General features: G+C 32.7%; 4 protein-coding genes across 5 annotated transcripts; 1 reads left to right on the forward strand and 3 right to left on the reverse strand.

Annotated features, from left to right (window-relative positions):
- Positions 1–739: 739 nt before the first annotated feature.
- LOC123908821 (probable galacturonosyltransferase-like 1) lies at positions 740–2,639 on the reverse strand. Its single transcript, XM_045959549.1, is given in 2 exon segments — positions 740–2,319; positions 2,322–2,639. Coding segments are annotated over 2 exon segments (987 nt in total). The 5' UTR covers positions 2,362–2,639; the 3' UTR covers positions 740–1,372.
- A 5,928-nt stretch (positions 2,640–8,567) lies between these two features.
- LOC123908822 (E3 ubiquitin-protein ligase RNF185-like) lies at positions 8,568–9,938 on the reverse strand. 2 transcript variants are annotated; one of them, XM_045959551.1, is made up of 2 exons: positions 9,751–9,938; positions 8,568–9,491 (listed from the first exon to the last, which is right to left on the reverse strand). In XM_045959551.1, exon 2 carries the CDS (start codon positions 9,469–9,471, stop codon positions 8,773–8,775), a length of 699 nt encoding a protein of 232 aa, XP_045815507.1. In that variant the 5' UTR covers positions 9,472–9,491; positions 9,751–9,938; the 3' UTR covers positions 8,568–8,772. The 2 variants fall into 2 exon arrangements, with proteins under 2 accessions (XP_045815507.1, XP_045815506.1); XM_045959550.1 differs by having other exon boundaries at positions 8,568–9,535.
- Positions 9,939–11,617: 1,679 nt separating this feature from the next.
- Positions 11,618–12,787, forward strand: LOC123909940 (elongation of fatty acids protein 3-like). Its single transcript, XM_045960884.1, has one exon. It carries the CDS (start codon positions 11,662–11,664, stop codon positions 12,547–12,549), a length of 888 nt encoding a protein of 295 aa, XP_045816840.1. The 5' UTR covers positions 11,618–11,661; the 3' UTR covers positions 12,550–12,787.
- Positions 12,788–14,767: 1,980 nt separating this feature from the next.
- On the reverse strand, positions 14,768–17,941 carry LOC123911328 (calcium uniporter protein 2, mitochondrial-like). The gene is made up of 2 exons (XM_045962733.1): positions 17,273–17,941; positions 14,768–15,541 (listed from the first exon to the last, which is right to left on the reverse strand). Exons 1-2 carry the CDS (start codon positions 17,858–17,860, stop codon positions 15,068–15,070), a joined length of 1,062 nt encoding a protein of 353 aa, XP_045818689.1. The 5' UTR covers positions 17,861–17,941; the 3' UTR covers positions 14,768–15,067.
- Positions 17,942–21,188: the final 3,247 nt, after the last annotated feature.

Here is a 21,188-nt window from a genome sequence, read left to right on the forward strand (position 1 = left end):
CAACAAAATTTATATGCATATTACAAAAAAGAAGACATAAGTAACAATCATCATCATTATAATTAAATATTCAACAGTAATGTTTGGCTTTGGCTAGACAAAAGAAGCATGAATGGAGATAAACTTAAAGTCTTACTTTGACATATACACATACTATCCTTTTCAAGATCCATGTGCCTACAATAAGAAACCCAAGTCACCGACGCAGTACATTTCTTGGCATATTCATATATTCACTTTTGCCTTTAGTAAGAAAAAATATATTCATTTTTGCCTAGACATTTTGACATGAGGTTAAAAATGCGTTACATCAGATAGATTAATTTGACTTACAGTCAAACTGTAACTTATTTAATTATATAATTAACCAAGATTGTATAACTTTTTTTTCTTCATTAGTCTTCCGGTTCTCATGGGAAATGGCGTAATCCAAAGTTTGATCGCGGGGTTAAAAAAGTCTGACAAAAAATTATTTCCACCAAAAATCGAACTCCGAACGATCCGTCCAAAAGAAAACTCATTAACCATTTGAGCTCAATTATTTCTTAGTTACAATTTTATAGGTTCAAACATAATTCGGATTGTCAACAAAATAATTGAATTAATCATCTATATTACTAAATTAATTAACCACTAACTTGACTACTATAATTTTGCATGAAACATTTTGTTCGAAGCAACCACTTAATTAATTCCATAAAGAAAATGTTTCTCAATATGTATGAACTGTACTGGAACATAAAGGACAATGCAAAAACAAAATTAATTTCTGATATAGTAATACATAAAAATCCCTTCCATTATATTCATTGTAAGGCTAACAACAATTACTCACTTCATCAAAAGAGGAAAGAAGAAAAACGTACCACAGTTCAACTAACTGAATGTACAGTACTACTGTAATACAACACTAGCCATATATAGCAAGCCAAGCCACGAGCGACTCAAGCGCCAACTCCGCAATTGCAAGCCGCCACACCCCAATCGCAAACCGCCACATTACATACACATGTTTATACCAATTATCATCATGAGTTATGCGAAATCACATTGAACCACGGTAATTTTGAATATATATTATAGTGTCAAAATACAACACTAGTCATAAATAGCAAACTAAGCCGTGAGTGACTTTAGCGCCAACTCCTCAATGACAAGCTGCCGTAATACATACCCTTGTTTGTTATAATAGTAAATTTTGCAAAATCACAGCAAGTTACTGGAATTTTGAAAAAACTTTGATATGTGATTTTGATAAATCCATCGTGATATCAAATATACTCCAATAAAAAAATAAGAGATAACTTAATTTTTTGAATAGAAAATGGAGATAAAAAAAACTGTAAATTATGATACGGGTTTGGGCTTGGGCTTAGGCCTCAAGAGCAAAGGGTGTTTCAAGAAGATCATATGGGGCCCACAAAGCATCCAATGGGCAAGGACGGTTAGAATCAAGCCTGGCCCACGGTTTACCTTTCCCACTCCAATGCAATAAACTCACCGGGCCCGGATGCAAGTCTCTACAAAGCCCACGAAAATTATCACCGCCAAGCCCATGCTGATTCCACCGATGATCAACCGGAACAATTTTCCCGGCGAAAACAAGCAAAAACGGCGGCAAAGAACCAAGCTCATAGATCCTCATTCTCTTCTGAAGCTCCATCCATTCAGTAATCTTCATCGTATATTCTCCGATCCTCCACCGCTCCAAATCAATCACCATAACTCCGGTGTTAAAATAACAAGCCTTCCGGGTCGCAAACGTTAACGATAACGACGGATTGGACCAAAACGTAGGTGTAAAATAGTTACTGAAATTCGCGTTACAATATTCCGGCGCAGCTAAAACGGCGTCGTTTCCGAGATTCGTTTTCGCAAGTTTTGCAATGTCGTCAACGAGAATAAGATCGGAATCAAGGTAAACGATTTTGCGAACACAATTCGGCAGAAGGTTAGACATGTAATTTCGCGCGTAGTTGAGAGGACAATCGAGTGCGGAACGGATTGAAGTTGAGATTAGACCTAATACGACGTCGTCTTGGAAGGGGTAGATTTGGAATTTTAGATAAGGGAATGAGTTAGTGAGTGTAGTGTTGAGGATGATGGTGGAGGTTGTTTTTGATGCGGCGGTTACGAAGTGGAAGATGGTGTTTTCTGGACAGGAAGAGTGTTGGAGAACGGAGAGAATTGCGGCCATGGAGCCACGGAGGTATTTGATGTCTAGTGTCATTGCTACGTGGACTGCTTCGTCGGAGCATGTGAGGGAGGTTATGGTGGGGCAGTTTGGTGAGTTGTAGAATTTTGGTGCTTGTTTGAAGCGTTGTGTGGTGGTGGCGGCGGTGGTGGTGGTGCATGTGACATGATTAGTAGAGAAGAGAAATAAGAATAAGAGAGTTTGAAGATAGAAATGAGAAATGGTGAAGAGTATGGATTTTAATGTTAGCATGGTAATGGTAATATATTTAATGGGTTATGTTATGGTTGGTATATATATAAGTGATGATTTGATGTTATGGTTGGTTTGGTTATTTGATTGATCTATAAGAGCATTTCATGAGAAGGAAGGGAGAGATTAATTTTGTTGAGTTTGAGAGAGAGAGAGAGATGCTAGGAAGTAGTAAGTAAGTATGTATCTTTGGTTGGAATTCAAAAACAGGTGACTGTATGATCTATGCATAAAGTCATTAGTCAATGATATTTTCTTCAACGTATGATGTTTCTCATTCTGCTTAGTAATAATGTTTGCACGGAAATTCATTCTGCTTAGTAATAATGTTTGCACGGAAATTGGATTTTTACAGTGTGTACTACTACGTCCTTATTATTTGGATTTCATATTATGAAACTGTGGCATGTATGATACTGGTATTAATTAGCACTTTCTCTTCTTTATATTAGATTCATTGAATATAAAAATCGATTTAATATCGTGTAGTAAGAGTGTTTTACACGTGTCGGACATCGATATGTCAAATTAAAGTAAAAATTGAATTTTTTGAATATTGATTTAAGCTATCTGACATGTGTTATACAAATATCAAGGACACCGCGACACGCCTAATCATACAGGTGTCTGTGCTTAAAATTTTAATGATCATTTTGCAAAAAAACTTACTTTGAGAGTTTTATATTGACAAAGTCCTTATAATATTATGTCATATTTATGCGACTTATATACTTTTAACTTCAGCAATTTAAAATTATGCAGCTTTTAAAAAATTTAAGAAAGTCAAAAGCATGGTAATTAGGTATGCCTTAAATATGAGAATGGGCCATCTAAAAAAAAAAACTCTGAATTTTTACGTATTAACCGTTAATTAACTTTTCTCTATTTTTTGTAAATTTAAATATTACTGTAATTTATAATTAAATAGTGTAAATGTCCATATTATTTTCTCAATTTTTTTCACTTAGAAAATGCTTTTTCTTTATTTTTGGGTCAAGAAAAAATGCTTTCTTTCTCCTTAAATAATATATACTCCATCTGATGTCCTATATTTAAGAAAAAATTTATTTTTTATCAACTTTATAATAAATTTAAAAAGTAAATTTTTTCTTATGTATAGGACCATATGGAGTATATATCCATCCATAATGATCGATGAAACTTGAAAGCATATGGATTTTTCCTTGTTTCTTCTTTTCTTTTTTTTGGTCAAGTAGCCTGATGGCTAGAAAATCCACCTTAAAGGTGAATAAGTGGAGTGTCCCGGGTTCGAACCCGGGCTCCTGCACATATAGTGCGATGTCCCTACCAACTGAGCTAAGCTCACGGGGACTTGTTTCTTCTTTTCTAACAAAGTCAAAAAGAATAATTACACTTTTATGAGGTGATGATATCGTCAGACAATGTGGAACTCGTTTTACTTCATGATCTGACCGAAACGTCGGTCATATTGTATATTACTACTAGTAGTATATTAGTAGTACTTGTTAATATAATCAAATGTAAATACGAACACATTTTCCCTCTTTTTATGGTCAGTTTCCTTCTTTTTCATTTTATTATCTTTTAATTTAGGTCATCCGTCCATATCTTGAAAGATCAGTGAAGTGTTTACAAATATAACTTTAGCAAGGAAAATCAATTTTCAACTTCCTATCATACAACAAACATATGACGAAAATCATATATATACACATCAAACTGATAGTTTCGTTTATCATCATAACTATATTTTAATTCATTTATATCAATAAAATACTAGAAAGTACCGACACCTCATTGTTTAGGCATGTGTTGGTGTCCGATACTTATATGACATTTGTTCGACACGTGTCGGATAACTCATATCGGCGTCGGAAAGAATTCAATTTTTCCTTTAGTTTGACACTCCTTTGACCGATGTCCGACACCTGTAAGACTCTCATATGACACGTGTCGGACAAGTGTCCCAAAAATAATTATTTTTTCTTTGCGTATACTCTCCTTATGCACATATCAGACATATCTACAAGATTAAAGATGTGTAGAAACAACAATATTGATCAATGAAGGATTGAAGACATTACATTTAGATTACAATATTTTTAGTTTTTTCGATCGTAAATCGATAAATAAAGGTAAAATACTATCATATCTTGTTTTAAAAGTTTTTTAAAAAAATAACTTGCTCAAATTAAATTTACATGAATATATTTTAATTCTCAATTATATAGTTTCATAACTATGTAGCGGTGTCGGTGTCTTATATTTTTTACATTAGCAGTGTCTTATATTTTTTACATTAGCAGTGTCGCGATGTCTGTGTCGTGTCACGGTGTCCGTGTCGGAGTCTATGCTTCATAGATAAAATATATTTTTGTTTCAGTATATTTTAAATTCTCACTTTTTTTTTAATTATAATTAAGACCGATAAAACTTAATCTCTTTTCTTTTTTTTATACAATGAAGATAAAAGTCGAACCCACTAAAATCTGTCAACACTAAAACAATTTTAGTGGCTTAAAATTTATCCTTTTGATTCAATAAAACACATTTTACAAAAATTAAATAACATTACTTAATACTTAACCAAGGGTTTGCGTTAGGACAAATTCCAATGTTGGTTACCGGAGAAGTAACACAAACATAGGATTTGGTTCTGAAAAGTTAGTTTGGATATCATGAAAGGGTATACTATACTACTATAACAAATTAAACACACACTAATTTAGGGGTAAAAAAATACTAAAAGAATGAAGAATCCCTTTGATTGAGGATCTAAGATACAAAGGAGTCATTAATTAAAACACTGTGAAGGCAGTGATGAATCAGCACTTGGTAGTTCAGTTGCACAGATTTTGTGAGTACAAAATTGGCCAAAACATACATCTTTATTTAATTGGACGGTTGCAAAATAGTTGCAATGAATAGTGACGTTGTTTGAACTTTGAAGAAATAAGACCCCTAAAATGGTGCCACCTAAACATGAAATATAATATCATATCATGTAATAAAAGAAGGGTCTAGTTAACATGTGCCTTTAGAGTACATGATAAGATAACTAAATATAGAAATTTAACATTTAATGTTATAAGATATTTAATGTTTAAGAAGTTGAATACACAATTTTCAAGAAAATATTTTCATATTTATCTCCTTAACATGTGCTCTTAGGGCACAAGTTAACATTTTCCATAAAAGAATAAAAAGGGTAAGAAAAGGTGTCGGTTAACTTCAACAAATTGGCCTTATACACCTACTGTAAAAAAATACAAAAAAAATTATCAAAAAAAAAACTCTTTTGAGTCCCTAATATATATTGGGTGATGTTAACTTGTGCCCTAAGGGCATATGTTAAGTTACCTAAAAATAGAAATATATAACATTTAATGATACAAAGAATTTAATGTTTAGATAATTGAATACAACACAAGTTCAATAAATATTTTTCACATTTATCTTCTTAACATATGTCTTAAGGGCACAAGATAATATTTTCCATATTAAGGCCATCCAAATTTTCAAAATATGTTGAGTGGCCTTAGAGCATATTGGTGACTTAAGGAGAACTTTTTAGAAAAAATACTAGTATATCAGACACAATGACAACAAATTGGTTTTAAACTTTGTGAGTCTCACAATTTTATTTTTTTTAAAAGACGTTTCATTAAATTGAAGATTGTGTATGTGAGTGTTGTATATAAATTACCATTGAACTTCGGCCTTGATTTCAAGCTATGCCTATTGACACTTTTTAAGTGTACAGGAATAGTTTACCTTCAGTCAAGGTTAAGTGTCTAAAGGACTTGTAGCTTATACTCCTTATAGCACCAATATTTCGTTTCACCATCATGTAAAAAAAATAATATATGAAATACAGTATATATTTTTATAGATCATTAGTCAATGTGTATTCTTATTTCTTACTAGATATTCTTTCTAGTTGTATTTTTCCCTTGATACTATGTCCAATGCTATTGCTTTTATTATGCTGCATGTAGAGCTGTCAAAACGGGCGGCCCTACCAATTTCGGGCTGGCTCGGTCGGGCTTCGGACTTCATCGGGCCGGGCTAAAAAGCCCGGATAAAAAATGGGCTACCAAAATTAGTGTCCGAGCCCGGCCCGGTACGGGTAGTCGGGCTTTCGGGCCGGCCCGGTTTTTTTAAAAAAAAAATTTTATTTCTAATGCTCAAATTCAATCATGTAAATAGCATTAATAACTCTCGCGCGTTCTATTTTTTACTCATCCGCTATATATATATATATAATAATTCTCGCATGCCGTATTTTTACTCATCCCCTATCTACGAGTTTCTCGCGCGCTCTATTTTTACTCAACCACTACCTACGAGTTTCTCGTGCGTCATATTTTTACTCATCCGCTACCTACGACTTTCTCGCGTGCCCTATTTTACTCATCCGCTACGTACGAGTTTCTCGTGTGCCGTATTTTTATTCATCCACTACGTATGAGTTTCTCGCGCGTCCTATTTTTACTCATCCGCTACCTACGAGTTTCTTGGGTGCCCTATTTTTACTCATCTGCTATACTTAAGTGGCGGACGGTGTTTTATAATTTATATTACAAACTAATTTCAAATCATCCAAAACAAATTATTTTTATTTTTATTTTATTTTTTTAATTTTTTCGGGCTTGGGGCCGCCCGCGGCCCATTCGGGCTAGCCCATATTTTAATCGGGCTTTATCGGACTGGGCTAAAAAGCCCGGAAATAATTCGGGCTAGGATTTTCAAAGTCCAAACCCGGAAAAAAATCGGGCTTGGCGGGCCGGTCCATTCGGGCTAGCCCATTTTGACAGCTCTAGTTGCATGTGCTTTGGTATACATTTGTGTTGTTAGAACATGTGGATTCCAAATGTCAATATTCCATATCTAATTATTTAGAGGAAAATAACCCCACAACATGTGAATATGTAATGCTATGCTTAGTTAAGTGGCTTACATTGATTGAATTATATTTATAGATAATTGGATGTCAATTCCTGCATTAAATAATTGAATGACATTTAATAAGGTTGATTAGTTAAAAATTGCAGATCACCCTACCAAAAAGAGAGATAGATGTTGTAGAAACTAAGCAAAGCATATAATTCTCCCACATGATCACAGAATCCAACTCGATACATCAAATCAAAAACAAAAAGTCTAAGCCTGTGTTTGTTTATGCGTTTCTGCACCGTTGTACATCGAATCTGCAACGCCACCGTGCATTGAACAATGGCGTGCACTGAATCCGCAACACCTACCGTGCATTGAATCCAAAGCTAACAGTAGTAGCTTTTCGCTTGTGGTGCCTCGGGATGCAGAAAAGGATTAGCTACGGCAAAACAACAGCTACTGAAATCAAAACAACCTCGTCCCATCTGAAATCTGAAGCATCATAAGTTCATAACAACTCCCTCGATGAAGTAATTGTTACCATCTGTGATATAGTTCTTATGCGAGTTCTTGTTCATAACAACTACCTCTACAGAATTCTCAATATTTTACAGTACCCTCTGCTCAATCGTCTTCATCTAAGATACAAGGATGGTAAAGAGTTGAAGACGATTGAGCAGAGGGAACTGTAAAATATTGAGAACTTTGCAGAGGAGAAGAGAATAATCCGTAATAAACAACGGTAGTGAATCAAATTGTCACAAAAAACATGCGTTGGCTAAAAGCGCTATCAAGCCTTCTACTCCTAACATCTTTTTAGGCTTTAATGAGTATAAGCTTAGACAACTTTGCCAATTGTAAAAACAGATATCTTTTTAGCCAATGGGAGACCAAATAAGATAGTCACCTATCGATCACAGATTCACAATAAGTCTCTAAATATTAGAAACAAATTGTCATACCAAAACTTATGCTGCTGATGAGCTTAGTATTCTAATCTTTGTAAAGCTACTAACAATTAAGATACTAGAAAATCAACTCTTTGGCTCCTCGGAATGAATGTGTTGCAAAATGCAGAGTTATAATCAGTTGCAACTTGAAAACCTATATTTACTAATCATAAGCATACATCTTATCACGATCTTCACTTATATGTAATGAATGGTTAAAACTTAAAACTATAAATCTAACTAAACCCTCACTCTAGGAACCTATTCCCCTGTTGTGAGATTGACGCCGTGAATAAAGATCGAATATGGAACATTCAAGTTCACTGCAGATGTATATAATACAGTTGATAAAAAAAGCCTAAAAGGCAACATTCTCAAGCATACAACTTCCGTTTGAAACGTTGAAACTAACTAAAATATTTACAAACAAAATAACTCCATTTATCATTGAAGATTAAAAACTAACTAAAAGTAGTGAAAGTTCAATGAGTAACGACATTACATAACAAAAATAACCGTAAGAAGGACAAGAAATCCAATCAACAGAAGCAAATTCTTCATAACATTACGCAGCACTTGCTCCGAAATAAAAGCTCTAGTATTCCCACCCTGATATGCGTTAAACCCTAAGGGATAACCAGACGTTGTCCCATAAACAGTAGCATCCTGAAAACCATGAAAGTGAATATTGAGGAGAGACGGGATAAACCCACCAAAACCTGTCGAAAGCGCAACATTTCCAAATCTAGCAGTTGCCATCGGAATAAACCCACCCATCAATCCAATTCCAGCCAGTCCAGTGTGATAATTCGCATCAGGAGGAGGAGGAGCCGAATCCGCTGTTTGTGGTCTCTGTCCAGAAGGACGACGAGGAATCTCCATTCCAGGATACGATTTATTCCTCGGATCAGTTTGTGATTTTCCTCTACCATAAAGAGGAACCAATTTCTCTTCTTGAACAAGTGCTTTACAAACAGGACATTCTTGACATTGAGAATGATAATGTAACCATTTATAAAGACATGGCCAACAAAACAAATGACCACAAAGTGTAATCACAGGATCCTGAGCCAAATCAAAACATATGTTACATTCAAAATCACCAGCATCATTGTTGGAACTGTTCCCTGAAGAACATGATGGATTCAATGGATTCGGTTGAGACGCTCGTGTCGATTCTCCAAAACCACTCGACATTTTTGTCTGATTCCTCAGATCTTCAGATGTAACAAAAATTATTATAAGGTATAATCACGAAACCCTAAAATTTCACCAAATTTTTTTTTTGAAAAAATAGAATAAATCAATTAAAAACAAAAATTCATGGAAACTATTAATCTATTATCGCATAATCGTAAGCAGAATTGTTCAATTGACGAATCTATGAAAAAATCTAGCTATTGAAAGTGGAAATTTGTAGTAAGCGATAAAAAATATATTAAAACATTGGAAAAAAAAGCTGAGAAAGAAACTTACGATTGCGTTGAGGAAGATGCAATTGGAAATGTTCGATTGGACATGTGATGGTTGATTTGGAGTGAAGAAAAGCCCTAAAATTGATGATGATGGTAAGAGAAAGCTCGTGGAAGTTTCCAGGTTTTTTCTAGAATTTTAGGCCCCTAAACAGGTCAAAGTTCTTAGGTTGTTTTTTTATCTTCTTTGAAAGAAAAAAATAATATATATTTTTAATCTACAAAAAGTCCGTTCCTTATCTTTATTTCAATTAAATAAATGATTTTTGTTTTTTTTAAAAAATCAATTAAATAAGATAAATTTTAAAGGAATATATCAATCCTTAAAATAAAAAAAAAAAAGGGATAAATCAAAGAATCTATTTTTTTTTCCTTTTTGGCTTCGAGCATAAAGTTTTCATTGTTCTTTTAGATAAAAATATAGGTTATGTAATATCATCAAATCTTTTCATTGAACTCACTAATTATTGATCACAAGTTAGTAGTAAATATAATAAACCATGGAAGGGATGTAGTGAACCAAGTTAAACCCGTAGTCGTGGATTTAGAGTTTGGATCTCCACATTTGACAACGGATGATGTAGATCGTTCTCTTCTAGAGGTTTTTTTTTTTTATAACAAGCTAAAATAAGATATATTAACACAAATAGCCTAGCACAAGACGTACCGAGGTAGACTACAAAAGTTTACAAAAAGTCAAAAAGTCGAAACCAAAGTCAAATCATACAAGGCTCAAACAAAGTAAAGGACTAGACCGCCAACTATGGTAGTTTAAAGCTAACGTAGTACTCGTCGTCTTCAACCACCTGAATGAGAAAAGCTCAAACAAAAGATGGCATGTGCATGTTGAGCCAATGAACAAACAATAATTTCTCTCCGTTCAAACAACCCAAACACAAGTAAGCCAAATGACATGCAAAAAAGATCGACTCGCTCGAGATCCACCTGCTGAAGATGTAAAGTGGACAAAGTGATCACGCAATGTAGTAAACTCCACCAAATGAATGCCAAACCACACGAACGAACTAAATCCCACAGAGGTCCAACAATGCTACAGGAGATAATAAATGATGGGCCGACTCGGCCGCTCAGCATCCAAAAACATAAGTGTGAGCTCTAGGAGATAAAACACCTCGAGTAACCAGGTTTACTCTCTTCTAGAGGTTAAAATAGGAGAAGATTTTACTTCTGATTTTGTATCTGGAACTGTGAACCTTTGAAGGAGATATCTGACCCTATAATTCGAAAGAAGAAAAAGTTCTTCGAGTTGTTCTATCATTGCCCTTTTTAGAGTAAAGAATTAAGTAGGATATGGTGATGCTAGTTACCATGTAAAAAAATAATATCTAATGTTAAAACGTGATTAAACTATAATTGATTTAATCATATTTTCTTTTCTTTTTTCTTTTGATGGGTAATTTAATTTTAAATTTTTTAATATTGTTGTCATCTTTGAGAAGAAAATGTGAGCCTTAGAGTTTGGAGTTATATTAGTTGATATTATTATTTAATCAAGTGTTTAGAAAAATAAAAAGAAAAAATATTTTTATGTTTTGTAGAATTATTTTATATTTTTTTGACGAAATGTTTTGTAGAATTATTTTATCTATCGGCTCTTTATTTTACGTTTTGTCGTGGCAATTTGACAAACAAACTACTCTCAAATTTGCATCCTTTAGGTAAACAATATTTTACCACCAACAGATAGTACCAACAATATAATTACATGTTTTTTTGGCCACAGATTTAGTCTCTCTCTTTCTCTTTTTCTATCTATCTAACTATCTATTTAAACTTATGGCGACAAAAATGAAACAAAAAAATAAAATAAAATCAGAAAATAGAAAATTCTATGAAGTAATAATAACTGGAAAACAAGGAGAGGTTCACCTCCGGCGGAACCCTCTCCGCCACCATGGATAATTCTTCAAAGGTTATTCAAACCCTTAATTTCTACCTTTCCGAACACCCTTCCATCGTTGGATTCCGATGGAGCGACACACAACGTTGGGGTTCCACATGGTGTTTCCTCATTACCGCCATAACAATTTACATTATAACATCTCTTTTTCTCCACCTTTTATTAACTCTTCTTCTTCGCCATACCAAACCCGTTCCTCTTGGTCCTTTACCTGCACTTCATTATCTCACCGTCTCCATCGTATCCACCATCATATTTTTTGGAATATTATTCTCCACCGTTGTTGAAATCAAAGAAACACGTTGGTTTTGGCATCGGTCAAAAACTCCTCTTCAATGGCTCCTTTGTTTTCCACTAGGTACTCGTCCTTCAGGCCGCGTTTTCTTTTGGTCTTATATTTTCTACCTATCTCGTTTCCTTCATATGTTTATAACATTTTTCGTCATTCTAAGACGTCGTAAACTAGTTTTCTTTCAACTCTTTTATCATTGCATTTCCACTTTCATGTCTTTCTTGTGGCTAGAATTCTCGCAATCATTTCAAGTGCTTGCGATTCTTTTCACCACTCTTGCATATTCCGTTATGTATGGTTATAGATTTTGGACTGCGTTTGGGTTGCGCGGCGCATGTTTCTTCCCAGTTGTGTTGAACTTTCAAATGGTGTTGTTGGGATGTAACATTGTTTGTCATGTTGGAGTTCTTTTGTTGCATTTTTTTAATGGTGGGTGTAATGGAATTGGTGCTTGGGTTTTCAATTCTATTTTGAATGGGGCCATTTTGTTGTTATTTGTTAATTTTTATGTGAGGGCTTATCTTGGCAAAAGAAAGAAGATTAACGGTGTCAATAAGGAAGCAGATGCCAACAAATTGAAGTCTAATTGAAGCAACAAAAAAGTGCTTACATTAAAAAAAAAATGTATGTAATTAGATTTTGTTGGTGTTGGACAACTTTATTTATTTGAAAAAAAAGTTGTGTAAAGTTTATAAGGAAATGGTATATATTGATAGGAAAACGAAGTCAGAATTTTGGCTGAGTGCTTAATAATATAGTACATAATATTGTGAGAGATTGTTGTATAATCACTATTGATCTCTATCATGAAACATAGTTTTTTCAATTACCGCAGTTTGTTCTACCTTTTAATTTAAGTTACATTGCATTATGAGTGTATTACATTGAAGGAGCTTTTATATGTTGTTGCTAGCATGAAAAATTTTGCTTCAAAATTCATGACACATAAAAATAAAGTTTACAGCAGCATGACATTCTTTACAACAAAAAATTTCATAATTCTTTCCCTAATTTGTTTTTATGAAAAATTAAACAATGATGGATTTATATTTTAGTACATGTTATATAACTCATAAATGTTTGATAGGGTAATATGACATGTACTACTTGTTGTGGAAAAAATTGTATCATGGCATGGGATACATGAACAATCAATAGTATTACTAAAAAAGACAAATAATTTTATGAAAACTTCAAATAATTATATTAATTGTTTTCTTTAATTTGTATAAGCAACCTTATATACCAACACCTAAATTTTTTGGAAGGTGAGGCGTATGATCTTCTCAAAGCAATGCATATGGCCTCTGATAAAGGGCTTTGATGGAGTGATGTTTGAGTGCGATTCATAAATGGTGGTGGAAGTAATTAAATTAAATTGTGGTGAAAATTCTAAATTTAGTTTAATTGTTTATGATATATGTTATTCAAATTATGTCATTTTATGTCAATTTTAAGGTAAAAATTGTTAAAAAATAAACTAATATAATTGTTCATATTCTTGTGACGGCAGACAATTCGAGGGTTATAGTTTTCACAATTTTGGTCAGAGTTGGGATATTTAGCTCCAACGTTACCACAAAATGAATTTGAAACAATTTGCAAATGATATACTTCAAAATGCATAAGAACCATTTCAAGAGTATTATGGGATTGATTATATTAGAGTGTAATATTTCACAATCTAAAGTCTAACGACTCTAACGAGTAATTGACAATATCGTCGTTCTTCTCAACATATTTAACAGTTTTATTCGTGATAAATGAGTGTTTTGTTGAACTTAAACCCAAAAAGAGGTCTTATATTAATATAGATAAATAGAACAAACTTAAATCCTAAAAAATACAACAAAATTTATCAAAAAGGTCTATATTTAAAGAGAGAAGTAATATTAGTGTCCGTCAATGTGAATGTGGTATGACAGGACTAGGAGTGCTTCCTATTCATGCTCTCAATCTCTAAATCATCATCCATATTTTCTATCATGGGAAGATTTTCTCCCCTGTACATTTTCTCGTGTGATCCATCAACATAATTTTTTTTATAAAAGGGTTAATATTTACTTGTGCACCATGTATCAGATAGTGCACTCTTGCACATTAGACAAAGTCATGTATAGAATAAATTTCAATCGGTTTTTTAAAATAATAAGAATAAGAGTAGATGTGATGTGTGGATTGTTTTAAATTATGAAATTGATTAACTTTTTTTCTATTGATTAAAATATACAATTTAATTTAAAGAATAGGGTTTTTAAAAGCTATTTACAACAATTTAAATGTGTATCATACATCATGTAATTGTCCAAACATTTAGTTTTTGTTTTTCACTTATTTTTTTTTTCTTAGGAAATGAAATGACTAATTAGGAAAATGTGACCACCACCGCACTCGAGTTTACCATAAGTGGTTGATGAACATTTGTTGTACCGATTTCAGTCCCTACCGATAAAAATAGGATTATACTAAACAGTGTCAGAGCACTTGTTATTGTTAAGTATACTTAAAAGGAATTAAAAGATAAAATAATTGTTAGAAAGATAATTTTTTAGTTTTTAATGTATTAAATATACAAATTTTTAGTAGAGTGCGACTCACTCTAGCTAGTATGGTATCTAAGTTTTTTCTTGTAATTAGTCACAAAAAAAAAGTTTTTTCTTGAAATGAAAAATCAACATTTCCACTATGTTCACTTTTTTTTTCTCATATGAATCAGATTCAACTTTGAATAGCTCCAGCATAATTAAATTAGCATTTCCTATACCTTCACCCTCAATTTGTAATCAAACTTTGATTTCTCAAAAATGGTATATGAGTCAAAATATAATGTAAATAATGTGATTTTACAAAAGAAAAATGGTAATGAACACTCTGCATTCGTTTTACACAAAGCCGCATCTAAGTCTAACACATCTTTAGCATGTTTCTTAATGACCGCGTCTAATACAAAATGATGGGAATTTTAAACCCAATTTTTCAGTAAAAAAAAAACCCAAAATTTGTTGCATAATGGGGCAACTTTTTTTTGTGTTTTCATGAATAAAAATATGTAGCCGAGGTCTTGTAACCTTCTACATCTTAATTTGTTTTAAGCCAATTACCTTTATATCAATTAAATTGTGAGTTATTTCCAAATGTGAGAGCAATGGATGAATCAAACATTGGAGGAATGTTGGGAGAACAAACATCCTTAAGCTTATTGTACTTTTCAAGGTTAAAATTGTGAAGCTTCATGAGACGCTTCTGCTTCGAGTTGAAACGGGCTTCATAAAAACCTTCGAACGAAGGTTCTTTAGCGGTGCGGAGGAAGAATGTGTAACCAGCCATGAAGTACATGGATGTTAAATAGAAGCAAATGGGTTCCATAACATCCCAATTAAGCTCCCAAAAGGTGAGTCTCATGAATCCCACTGTTTGCACTATCATGAAACCTAGACCTCCCCAAAGCTCGCGGCGAACCAAGGTGTCGGCTTTTTTGTCAATAGCTAGCTTCTTTTTCTGCATTTCTTCGTATTCTTTTCTTATTGAATCTGGCACCTTCGCTGCTTGTGTAGGAAACAGACTTTGAATTGTTTTTGCTACCTGTAACACAAAATTTTACAGAGTTTGGGTAAAACTTATCTTTTTTTTTTTTTTCCTCTTCCTTTCTACTTTTGGTTTTTCCCCTAGGAATCACACAAACTATAAAACCCTATTTGAATAACAATTCAATTAAGTGCTTATAGCATAAACACTTATCATATAAGTACTTATGTATAAGCTATTTCTATAAATAAAATAAAAAAGAGAAAAAATCAAATCAAACTGTTTTTGTATAAAATATAAGTTGTTTTCTCAATCTACCCTAGAGAGATCATGAAAAGAAGTTGAAAACAACTTATGATCATGTTATAAATTGTTTTCATAAGCTCTTCCAAACATTATCACAAACGCTTATGTCGGTATATAAGTTCAAATAAGTCGATTCAAACATACCCTTGTAGTGAAATTGAAACACTTAGCAATGTACCCAAAAGGAACATAGGAGAACAAAATGACTAAAGCCTAAGAACCAAATGCCACACCTTCATCCACTCTCATAATAACTTATCTAATCAATTTTGTTTTTGGTCAAATAGCCTAGAGGTTATAAATTTCATCCTTAAGGTGAATAAATGGGGTGTTCGGGGTTCGAACTCCGACTCTTGCATATATTATGCGATAATCAATTAATTTATTAAGAAAACTGAACTCAATACTACACTACACCCCAAACTTTCTTACTCATGGGAAACTTTGAATTTAACTAAGGAGAAGGTACTCGATAAAGTCCATTTGAAAGGACAAGCATGCCATAACCTTTTGCCCAAGGCATGTGATGTGACAATGTACTATATTCTTAACAAGGTTGTCCAAGACATGATTGTAAAATTAAACCCCAATCATCAATCCTCCTTGCTTGAACTTAGGACCCAACATTCAACTAAAGGTAAATAACTAATAATAATCGTATAACATTCTAACTCATTATTTTTCTCACAAGTTCTCTCTTGCTGAATATAATTCTATCCGAAACACTTTAAGACACTAAACACGCCCCCCTTCAGTTGAGTTTGAACTTTAATTTGTCGCATTGCGGGAGTCTAACATCTTCTACTAGAGTACTAGACTCAACCCCATTTGGTAATCTAATTCTAGTTCTTTTTTTTGTCTAATGGTAAGAAATTTCACCCTTAAGATGGATAAGTGGAGAGTCCGGGGTTTGAACCCCGGCCCCTGCATATAAAATGTGATGTTCTTTCCAACTAAGCTAAGCTAACGCCTCATTGAACCTAATTCTAGTTCTAATCCTACTCTAAAAAAAATCTTAGTTTTCTTAAGTAAAATTTCCCATTAATTAAGTCCCGGAATGATAGTAATGAATGAAAGCAGGTGGGCTTTTAGCAATCCATTAAAGCCCTAATTCACCATCTCAAATGTGGAATGAATCCTTTAACAACAATGTTTCAATTTCCTGTGAAACAAAAAAAACGAAAAATAATCATAAAAAAAGATTATCAGTTTTCGGTATAGTATCCAAATCCTCCAAATAACTAAAATCACTTGATGAAAAATGTATGAACCTATCTTTGATCTCCACCATTCATTCCCATCATTACATTAACTAATGATTAATCATTAACCCCTCTGTATCAACCCACAAATTAAAATAAAAAATACCCAATAATAATAATATTATAATAATAACAATAAGTCAATAATAAACATATAGTAATTCTTGCTCAAAATTAAATTGAATTGACTGAAATAAATAAATAAAATAAAGTAACTAACCTGTTCAGGTCTAAGAAACACAACATCTCCTAAGACAATCACAGCCGCAGAATCATCAAGCATCTTTGCAATCTTAACCGCTTGATCATGATCCGAACAATATTCGGAGCAGATCCGAATAAACTCCGAAACCGTTATGCAACTTTTCCCGGTATCTCTCAGCTTCGATTTAACCAACTCCAACTGCGCAACCTTCAACAATTTCTTCACATCACCGACACTAACACCGTCCTCCGCCGTCCTCTCCGTCACCGGTGGTGGTTTCAGTCCTTCCAAACTAATCCTACTCCGACCAATATCCATTTCCCTCAGCTTCTCCACCAGATTTCCATTATGAAGCTCCGATTTGAACCCGGTTTGTTTCGGTTCAAAACCGGTTCGTTTGTGAAAAAATCTCCGGAATATTCCAGTTTTATCTCCCGGTTCCGGTGAAATGTCGGACTCCGTCGACTTCGATGAAACACCACCGCGAACGGAGGAAGACGAAATGCGACAATTCGTGAGATTTTGTGATGATAATTTGGTTATATTGAATAACCGTTGAGCAAGGGTTTTCTTGAACGCCATTGTTGATGATGATAAATTCATAGAAGAAAATGAAATTGAATAAAGAGATTGAAAATGATGGATATAATAGAAACGATATTTATAGTTCTCCGAAACAAATGGATAAGACACACACGTGATAATTTCAATTTATCGTGTACTAATTAATATTAACACACGAGATGATATGATAATAGTATATATTAATAATTAATAATCAACGAGAAAAAGATAATCGGACACGTGGCGGAGTTTTAACCGATGGATTGGATTTGAGGAGTGAATGAAAAACGTGTAAGTTGTGTTGTGATGTGTTGGTTATGACAAGGATTGGTTTATAAATTTATAATTGAGATATGAAAATCTCATTAACAGATAAGTTTGAAATTAAATATAGAAATGTGAATTTAGCGTGTAATGAGAAGTGAGAAGAAAGCGAGAAAAGTGGGAAAGAGTTGTTGCGTTGCGATTACTGGTTGCTGCGTCTACGAGAAACGTGTCGCCACATACACCTAATCAAGACTAGGTTTTATTCGTTGCCATATATGGAAACTTGGAATGTGAATGTGAATGTGCTTTTTATTTTTGGTACTTGGAATGTGCTTTTTTTACATAAAAGGATAATAACAAAAACTAGTATTATAAAATGTACAATATGATATTAATTACTACTAATATATATTGAGATTTTAAATTTCTTTGATTTGAATGAAATTATCTCTTTTTTTTTTTACAAACATTGAATGAAATTATCTTAAAATGTTATTTTATTAAATCATCTCTTAAAACACAAAAACGTGTCGCCACATACACGATGTTATATAATATACTCGATTCTGTTTCAAGTATAAGCAACAATTTTTTAAAAAAAAATTCATTGAATTTTAAAATTCATCGAATGATTTTGATGTATTTGGTTTAAATTTAAACCAAATACATTAATCATTCAATAAACTTAGAAAAATAGCCCAAATAAATTAAAATCATTCAATGAATTTAGAAATAAAAAATAATTTCTTATATTTGAGATCAAATGAAATAAGAATTCGAGTATAATTGTCTTTTATATATATATATATATATATATATATATATATATATATATATATATATATATATATATATATATATATATATATATATATATATATATGAGACAAAAATACTTCTCAAAGACATATAAATATCTCATATTGAAATGATTTCAATTTATAAATAAAAATCATTAAATAAGTAATTATGCTCTTTGATTATTATTTTATTTTTTTGACAAATGATTATTATTATTATAAACAAAAATTATTTTAAATTTTATTAAATATCAATGTATTTAGTCTATAATATAGATCAAATACATTATTCAATAAATTAAAAAATTACTTTTATTTGTAATAGTGATTGACTAAATAGTATATGTGATAAGATCTAATTAAATGCATATATAAAAAAGTTTTATACAATTGTACAACAAAAAAAAAAATTCAAAAAGTGCTGTAACCAAAAAAACAAAAGTGCTTATTTAATAAATTTCACTAATGTTACTATGTCCAAAAATATAAGAAATTTTTTGTCTAAGAAAATAGATGTATTTAGTTAACAATTTGAGTCAAATACATTATAACTTAGATCAAATTTTTTTTAATATATTTTGGCACATATGGAGTACTCCATTCAAAATATAATTAAAAAAAATCGAATGTATTTGGTCTAAATCTTAGACCAAATTCATCTGACTATTTAACTCTTTTTTTTTCTTAGACCAAATTTATAGTACTTTCTTAAAAAAATATATATAAATATTTTATGTGGTGAAAGATGGCAAAGCGGGCGGCCCGTCCCGTTTAGGTTGATCCGCTTAAAGCCCGTAAAAAAACGGGGCGGGGCGGGCCACTTTAGGCATCCGAGTTTAAATGTCAAGTCCACCGCCGTTTCCTAACGAGTTGACAGCTTGTGGGCCGGCCCATCATACTTCTTTTTTATTTCTAATTATAGATTTACTATAGTACCAGTATTATTTACTTTTTTTAATGAAAAAATGTATATTTTTCAACAACGCGTAATAGAAAATAACTTAAAAAATTAACAAACTCAAATCATGTAGTAAATATTAATAATTCAACATGGAACACCAAATTGCTTTATGTAAACTATTAAAATAAAGAAGACTCAATAAAATAAAACACCAAAAAAAAATCCAACAACAATAAACAAGACTCAAAATAAATTCAGAGCCCGTTTGATGGCCAGGATAGAGAGTCGGGATATGATAAATATTTTCTATCCTATTTTAATCTCGTGTTTGATGCACCAATGTTATAGGATAAATTATTCCCTTTTTTAATTCTTGTGGCAATAAAACACATGATATAATACGTGTTTATCCTTATATCATATTTTGTCTCCATCCAGCTTCATATTATATATTGTTTCTATCATATCCTGACCATCAAACGAGCCCTCAATCACCTAAATAAGTATCAAAATAAAAATGAATTGGATTAGGAATAAAAACAATGCAAGTAAAGTTTAGTTTAACCCTTTCTTTTTTTGGGTCTAAAAATGTAAAAAGAAAAATTGGATTAAACTCATATGCAAAGTTTAACTCTTTCCTCCATTTTCATCTCAAGAGTCAAGTCCTAGAAAAAACGGGAAACAAAAATGCTTGCGAGCCAACTTGCCTGTCCTATTCTTTTAGCGAATTAGTCAGGACGGACCAACTTAAGACACCGAGCCAAAAACTTAAATCCGCCCCACTAGAAATGATGTGTTAAACGGGCTGACCCGACTGGCCTGTCCCGTTTTGCCACCCCAAGTGAAACACATACATAAAAAAGTCTTTATACCAATAGTATGTAGATTAAATTCATAGAACATTTTATTGATATAATATTACTCTCACGTGAAAGAAGAAAGGGAGACTAATTAACCCTTTTTCTCATGTGAGATTGGATTCGCCACATCAACCAAACTAATGTCGTTATGTGTATTTTAACAGAAAATGACTTGTAGAGTGTAGTAACTTTGTCCAGTTAATGGATCAAATCAAACTAACACATTTGAAAGTTGACATATCAACAACAACAACATGCACTTAAAAAATAAGTTAGGGACTAAAAATAGAATTATGAGTGTTAATGTCTTGAGTATTGTTCTGGACTGGGCCAAGAGCTGGCCCAATTACCCTCCTGCCCGAAATTTGGGTCACAACCCAATTAAGGGAGGTCTTCCCGACACGTCAGCCCATGACGCGTCCTCCTCAACGTAACGGATTCGTACACGATAAACGCGTGCTATTCCATCCAGCCACGACTTCATCCAGGGAGCTTATCTGTTATCCACTAATAGCAGAACGGCTCCAACCAAGATAGGG

This window comes from Trifolium pratense, linkage group LG2 (genome assembly GCF_020283565.1).
Source record: "Trifolium pratense cultivar HEN17-A07 linkage group LG2, ARS_RC_1.1, whole genome shotgun sequence".
In the NCBI taxonomy this organism is placed as follows: domain Eukaryota; kingdom Viridiplantae; phylum Streptophyta; class Magnoliopsida; order Fabales; family Fabaceae; genus Trifolium; species Trifolium pratense.